This window comes from Clinocottus analis, unplaced genomic scaffold (assembly GCF_023055335.1).
Source record: "Clinocottus analis isolate CAN_PGR_092001 unplaced genomic scaffold, fCliAna1.0.p SCAF_20, whole genome shotgun sequence".
NCBI classification, from domain to species: Eukaryota; Metazoa; Chordata; class Actinopteri; order Perciformes; family Cottidae; genus Clinocottus; species Clinocottus analis.
The window spans coordinates 360796-368295 of NW_027175932.1; the positions used below are offsets into that span (position 1 = coordinate 360796).

Below are 7500 nucleotides of genomic sequence, written 5' to 3' on the forward strand. Positions count from 1 at the left end.
TCAGCTAACAGCTCAAACAGCTAGTCAGCTAACATATGAAACAGCTAGTCAGCTAACATATGAAACAGCTAGTCAGCTAACAGCTCAAACAGCTAGTCAGCTAACAGCTCAAACAGCTAGTCAGCTAACAGCTAGTCAGCTAACATATGAAACAGCTAGTCAGCTGACAGCTCAAACAGCTAGTCAGCTGACAGCTCAAACAGCTAGCAGCTAGTTCTGCTGACAAACGTAAGCATGAACCAGAACATGTCTGACTCCACACGTTCACAGAACATCTGTAAACTTGTCATCTGAAGACTTTCAGCACCAGAGTTAATGATAAAAACAGCTGATTTAAAAACATAACAAACTAGAACAGAATGCCTCTATGAATACCAATAATCAATCAATGACCTCTAATCAATGAGCAGCATTCAGCTCGTGCTGCAGGTACAACAGGAAGCGTCTCTCTGAGCGGCAGACCTTCATCTCAGGATCAAACGGAGGAAGACTCCATGAAAAGAACCAGAGACACGAGGAAGAACATTTAAATAAACATGAATTCATTACAGGACTCCTTCATCCTCTTGTCCTGGGTTCCATCGACTCACCAAGACCCACAACTGAAGTGGGACCAGAACCCTCTGAACCCCCCAGAAACCCCGGCCCCTCAGACTCACCCTCGCTCCGGGTCCAGAGCGATAGCCCTGGGCTGGTCCAGCTCCTGCCAGAACAGAACCTTCCTCAAGGACCCGTCTAGCTCGGCCACCTCGATCCGGTTGGTCTCTGAGTCCGTCCAGTACAGTTTGCTCCCCAGCCAGTCGCAGGCCAGTCCGTCCGGGGAGGCCAGACCCGGGACCACGGTCTGGACCGCAGCGGCGCCGGCGGGCCCCGACCGGTTGAAGACAGTGCGCTTGATGGCCTCCTCGCTCACGTCGCTCCAGTACACCAGGCCCTGCGAGTACACGTAGTCCACCGCCGCCGCGTCCTCCAGCCCGCCCACCAGCACCGTGGCGTTGGCCTTCAGCTGACCGGCGTCCACCAGGCGCAGGTCCCGCCGGTTAGCATAGAGCAGCAGGGGCACGCCTGAGGACACAGAGTACACACATTACACTGGGGAGAGTACACAGAATACACACATTACACTGGGGAGAGTACACAGAATACACACATTACACTGGGGAGAGTACACAGAATACACACATTACACTGGGGAGAGTACACAGAATACATACATTACACTGGGGAGAGTACACACATTACACCGGGAGAGTACACAGAATACACACATTACACTGTAACAGTCAAAGAGATTCTCAGCTGGTGATGAAGAGGAGGATGAGGAGGATCTTGTGTGTTAAGTTTATAACAATAATTATAATAACAATAATCAGTGTGGCTGGAATCTTAACATTACAACGTAATGCAGTAAGTTGTGATTTTAACACCAATAACCAACAGTAATATTAACACTAACAGCTGCTATCTGCGCTAACGTGAGCCGTTAGCATGCAAACCGCGATAAGTGACGTAAAGTGAGAAGTTTACGGCTCCGTGGAGGGTTTACGGCTCCGTGGAGGGTTTAATGGGGTTTACACGATTGTTGACAGAAGCTAACTGCGCTTTTATTATAAAACAAGAGCAGCTAACAGCTAGCAGCTAGCTACGAGAGAGAGAGAGAGAGAGAGAGAGAGAGAGAGAGAGAGAGAGAGAGAGAGAGAGAGAGAATTTAGTGTAATCTTTGTTGTTGTAATCCTTTGGCTATACTGTCTTTTTTAACATTCGTGCCAATAAAGCTATTTGAATTGAATAGAAGTGAATTAACAGAGAGAGAGAGAGAAACATAGACAACCACACACACGCAGAGAGAGAGAGAGAGAGAGAGAGAGAGAGAGAGAGAGAGAGAGAGAGAGAGAGAGACACGAGGGAGAGAGACATAGAGACACACCGAGAGAGAGAGAGCGGGCCTCGGCCCCGGGACTCGGCTCCAGAGCTCCCCCGGTAGGAGCCTCTTGTCCCGGCTGTGAGTCCCCGCTCGTCCCCGTGTCCCCGCGCTCGTCCCCGTGTCCCCGCGCTCGCCCCCGCGTCCCCCGGCCCTCACCTCGCGCCAGCAGCCACAGCGAGCACAACAACAGGCTCCCGAGCGCGACACCCATCTTCCTCCCGTCTCTCGGCCCGGAGCCGCGGCTCCTCAGCGGGCTGCTCCCATCGGCTCTGCGGCCTCGGTCTCTCGCTCCTCCGGGAATCGAACACGCGGATTTCCCCCCTCACGAACGACTGTATCTGTGCAGAGATCCGAGCTGCAAAACACGGCGTCAAACGGTCCCCGCGTCCATGGTCCGCTCCCTCCGAGCCTCACATTGTCCTGCAGGAGATCCGTCGTCTCCTTCCGCTGTGAGGAAGCTGCCCCCTCCTCTTCCTCCTCTTCCTCCTCCTATACCAGCTTTCTATTGTTGCTCACATTTCACGCTCTGCAGCCGAAAAGATCACGTTCACAGCCCCGAGAGAAGCACGTTCCTGCCCGCCGCAGAGCGCCCAGACCCCGGACACAAACCGCAGGAGTGAGCCGCGGAATGAAGCCGTAGTTCGGCTCCTTCACACGCGCACATTCCTGCGGGACTAGTTTATGACGGAGTCGCGGTTCACCGGGAGTCAAAGCTCTCCTCCCGGTGTCACCGATGGAGTCCAGAGAAGATAGAGAGAGCCGAATGAAGGACGACCCCGAGATGGACGCAGTGGTGATGTTTAAGTTCAGAGAAAACGTGTCTGCTTACGTTTAATTCCCTCATTTGTGTTAAACAGGTAAAACTCATTGAGCGGTCTGGTCCGGAAGTCGGATTTCTGGGGGAAAAGTTTGACGAATCTGAGGAAGAACTCAAAGTCTGAAAAAAAAAAAAAAAGTGACAAATAAAAAAAACACAATAAACTTTCAGATTTCACTTTAAACTATGATAAAAGTCTCAATAATATCTCAAACATGTGAGAACGTCTAAAATATAAATTAATGTTCATTTCCCTTCAGTTTAAATATGAATGTTTTGATACATTTAACATGTAAAAGTAAAAGCAAGTACTTTAATGGAAAGATCAATAGAAAGTCAAAATAATCTTTTTGTCTGTATATATATATTCTTTTTTTCTCTATAAGTAAGATAAAAATCATAACCTCAAACAGTTTTCCACAGTGTAATAATAATAATAGTAATAATCTTATCTTTAGTAAAACAACGACAACTTGTCAAAAATCACATTTTTAATCTTTACAAGAACAAAACATCAAATTTCCAAACTTATGCAAAAAGCATCACATCACAAAACGAGACTGTCACCACGTTAGTAATAATATTAATAATCATAATAATAATAATAATCACTGGCGGCAGGCTGCTGCTGCCCCCTGCTGGTCACACCGATACAAACACTCTTCTTATGAAAATAGTGCGCCGCTTATGAAAAACAAGCATTATTCAAAAAGAAACTTTACATATTTATCAAAAATCACTTAAAACACAAAAGAGTGTTAAAGATTTAAAATGTTAACCGGATACAAAAAGCAGCACAGTGAGTCCAGACATGCAGGGGGGGAGGGGGGGGGGGGCGGAGGAGGCGGAAGATGAGGAGGAAGAAGAGGAAGAAGAGTCTCCGGCCTCCTCACAGGCTTCCTGAGATTCAGGGAATAAAGTATTGCAGTTTGTTGTTCAATCAGCTGATCAGTTAATCAATAAGAGATCAAAGCCTTCAGCTTCTCCACATTCATTCTGTTTATTATTATCATAACTTATCATATTATCATTGAACTAAAGCAGTTTCTGTCCCGTGGCTCATCAGGAACAATCTGGTATCCAGTTAAAACAACAACATTGTGATTAAAACATTTCTTTTGAACGAGAAACAAATATTCAACAAAGTGAAAAGAGAAGAAAGTCAAAACATCGTGAAGATATTTATTGTGATGATTAAATGTGATTTCATTATTTCGTCGTCGTGATGACGTTGATTTGTCACGTGTTGCACTTTTTTATTTTATTTTATTGCAGCCGAGCAGATTAAATATCTGCGTCTGGCGCTTTTTAAATCTTCAGCGCGGCAGTAAAAACGTTCTCAGGAAGTCACGAGCTGCGACGCGTTCTCCAGAGAACGCAAAGAACGCACGGGTTCCCTCCACGCCGCAGAGCAGCAGTACGACCCGGGGTCACGCTGTGTGGTTACGGAAACGTCAGCCAATCAGGACGGAGTATTCTCCACGGCTCTCCGGACGCTCCGTGAGACGGAGACGAGGTCACACGGAGCTACCGCGGGACCTCGTCCCGTTCCGTGGACACGTAACTTCTGAGTACACGTAACTTCAGAGTAAACTTGTCCCGTTCCGTGGACACGTAACTTCCGTGTGACCTTGCCCCGCCCCCGGTGACCTTGCCCCGCCCTCACACCTCGTAGTGGAGGTCGTTGAGCTCCAGTCTGGTGTAGTGCCGCCTGTCGAAGGACTCCATCGCCTTCCGGCCGCCGACGGCCAGAGCCAGCGTGAGCACGGCGAGCCCCAAAACCATGAACGCCACCACGCCGCTCTTCAGCGCCCCGCGCGTCGCCGCCGCCTTCCCCTGACCAACGCTGGAGTTCTGGAGGGCGGACTGGGAGGACTGGGAGGACTGGGAGGACTGGTCAGCGCCTTGGGGGACGATGACCAGACTGGTCGATGGAGTCGTTCTCGTGGGGGACGACTTCATGGTGGGGGTCGTAGAGGGAACTGGAGGAGTGGTGGTGGAGGTGGGAGGAGGAGTAGTAGTGGTGGTGGTGGTGGTGGTTGGTGTAATGGTAGTAGGAGTGGTAGTAGTGGTAGTAGGAGTAGTGGTAGTGATGGTAGTAGTGGTAGTAGGAGTAGTGGTAGTGGTGGTAGTAGTGGTAGGAGTAGTGGTAGTGATGGTAGTAGTGGTAGTAGGAGTAGTGGTAGTGGTGGTAGTAGGAGTAGGGGTAGTGGTGGTAGTAGTGGTGGTAGGAGTAGTGGTAGTGGTGGTAGTAGTGGTGGTAGGAGTAGTGGTAGTGGTGGTAGGAGTAGTGGTAGTAGGAGTAGTGGTAGTGGTGGTAGTAGTAGTAGTGGTAGGAGCAACAGTAGTAGTAGTGGTAGTAGTGGTTGGGGCAGTAGTAGTAGTAGTAGTTTCAGTGTTGGGTTGTGGTTTGTCAGTAGTTCTTGGTGCAGCCTCCCTGTTAGCAACAGCAGGTGAGGTGGTGGAGGTGGTGGAGGTGGTGGAGGTGCTGACGGGATGAGGCTTAATCTTCTTGAACATTTTGTTTTGCTTCCTGCTGGTTTTGTTGGTCTTCTTGGTGGTGGAAGTGGTAGAAGCTGAGGTGGAGGTGGACGGAGCTGGAGGCACCGGAGGCAGGGTGGCGAGGATGAGGATGGGAGGAGGGGCTGTTGTGGTGGGAGGAGCCTGGGTGGTGGTGGTGGGAGCTGTGGTTGTTGTTGGTGTTGTTGTTGTACTTTGTGTTGTTGCTGTTGTACTTTGTGTTGTTGTTGTTGTTGTTGTTGTTGTTGTTGTTGTTGTTGTTGTTGGTGTGGTGGAGGTTTGTTCCATGGTGGACGTCAGAGATCTCACTGTAGTCGGATGAATCAAACCTGTTAAGAAACAGGACGATGAACTTTAACATCACTAATCTACCTGTACAGGTAGAGAACAGAGTAGCTGTACAGGTAGAGAACAGAGTACCTGTACAGGTAGAGAACAGAGTAGCTGTACAGGTAGAGAACAGAGTACCTGTACAGGTAGAGAACAGAGTAGCTGTACAGGTAGAGAACAGAGTACCTGTACAGGTAGAGAACAGAGTACCTGTACAGGTAGAGAACAGAGTACCTGTACAGGTAGAGAACAGAGTACCTGTACAGGTAGAGAACAGAGTAGCTGTACAGGTAGAGAACAGAGTACCTGTACAGGTAGAGAACAGAGTAGCTGTACAGGTAGAGAACAGAGTAGCTGTACAGGTAGAGAACAGAGTACCTGTAGAGAACAGAGTACCTGTAGAGAACAGAGTACCTGTACAGGTAGAGAACAGAGTACCTGTACAGGTAGAGAACAGAGTACCTGTAGAGAACAGAGTACCTGTACAGGTAGAGAACAGAGTACCTGTAGAGAACAGAGTAGCTGTACAGGTAGAGAACAGAGTACCTGTAGAGAACAGAGTACCTGTAGAGAACAGAGTAGCTGTACAGGTAGAGAACAGAGTACCTGGGCAGGTGCCTCACCCTTGTAGATGTCGTAGGTGTTGATGCCGTCCTGGGCCTTCATCAGAGGACAGTCCTGCTCCGTCTGGCAGTGGAACAGGAAGCAGTTGTCGTCGCCGCCGTGTTTGTTGCCGTTGAACACGGCCATGTTGCATTTGGCGCCTTCAGAAGCACAGAACCGGTGGAGAGAGTTTATATGGATGTAGACATATGCAGGTGCAGGTGAAAGTGCAGGTGAAGGTGAAGGTGCAGGTGCGGGTGCAGGTGCAGGTGCGGGTGAAGGTGCAGGTGCAGGTGCGGGTGCAGGTGCAGGTGCGGGTGAAGGTGCAGGTGAAGGTGCGGGTGCGGGTGCAGGTGCAGGTGCAGGTGAAGGTGCAGGTGCGGGTGCAGGTGCAGGTGCGGGTGAAGGTGCGGGTGCAGGTGCAGGTGCAGGTGCAGGTGCGGGTGCAGGTGCAGGTGCGGGTGAAGGTGCAGGTGAAGGTGCGGGTGCAGGTGCAGGTGCGGGTGAAGGTGCAGGTGAAGGTGCGGGTGCAGGTGCAGGTGCCGTGGGGCACCTGGGGTGTCCAGGGCTCACCTGGCTTCACGTCCTCCGAGCAGCAGGCGAGCACGCAGTCCCTCTCGGTCCGCACCGCGCGGGCCTCCATCGCCGCCGCCGGCCGGGTCATCGCCTGCCGGACGTTCACGATGGCGCTCTGGTGCTGCCGGGAGAAACACGTCTCGGGCTCCACGGCGGACACAGGAAGTGATGTCATCAGCAGCAGCAGCAGAAGCGTCCAATAGGAGGGCAGCGTGTACGCAGGAGGAGTCATAGCGGGTCTGAAGTCTGTGAGGAAAAACAAGGGAGGCACTCGACCTGCGCAGAGGAGGAGGTGACTCAGAGCTGAATGTGGTACTTTGTACTGTCACACTAGTATTCTAACATGTATTAGTGTATACTTTACATGCTTTATGTATGACGCTGCGTTCATGTGACGTGGTGATATTCAAGTTATTAAAGATCTTTTAACTCCGATATCAAGTCGTGGAAGCGTGATATTTGTTGTTGGTATTTAATAAACTTGAACAGCGATGTAATGTCCACGTTAGGAATGAAGCGCCTGAACGCACCACGGCGTGCTTCCTGGTTAACAGTGAACAGTAACACGCCGGTGCTTTCAGGAGAAAGAATAAAGAAGGTTATTTCTGACACTCAGTCTGATGTCTCAGCTGACAGACGCAGGACCGAATTAGAAACATCAAAAAATAGAAATCTAAAAATGGACGTCGCTCCTCCGGGAGACAGAAGGAAGGAGAAGAAGAAGAAGAAG

The 7500-nt window shown here is 50.2% G+C and overlaps 2 protein-coding genes across 5 annotated transcripts in view; both read right to left on the minus strand.

Annotated features, from left to right (window-relative positions):
- lrp6 (low density lipoprotein receptor-related protein 6) overlaps positions 1-2527 on the minus strand; it is a 13552-nt gene extending 11025 nt beyond the window's left edge. For 2 of the 3 annotated variants that reach the window (XM_068586267.1, XM_068586266.1), the window contains exons 1-2: positions 2081-2527; positions 660-1065 (exon numbers count right to left, since the gene is read on the minus strand). In XM_068586267.1, coding sequence (XP_068442368.1) covers positions 660-1065; positions 2081-2135 — 461 coding nt within the window. In that variant the 5' untranslated portion in view covers positions 2136-2527. Of the gene's footprint in view, positions 1-659; positions 1066-2080 lie in introns of those variants that run through there. The other variant, XM_068586268.1, reaches the window with a different exon arrangement.
- A 1195-nt stretch (positions 2528-3722) lies between these two features.
- The window catches only part of mansc1 (MANSC domain containing 1), a 5627-nt gene continuing 1849 nt past the window's right edge, over positions 3723-7500 (minus strand). For both annotated transcript variants that reach the window (XM_068586269.1, XM_068586270.1), the window contains 3 exons: positions 6768-7046; positions 6215-6355; positions 3723-5590 (listed from right to left, as the gene is read on the minus strand). In XM_068586269.1, the coding sequence (XP_068442370.1) occupies positions 4404-5590; positions 6215-6355; positions 6768-7046 (1607 nt within the window). In that variant the 3' untranslated portion in view covers positions 3723-4403. The remainder of the gene's footprint in view (positions 5591-6214; positions 6356-6767; positions 7047-7500) is intronic.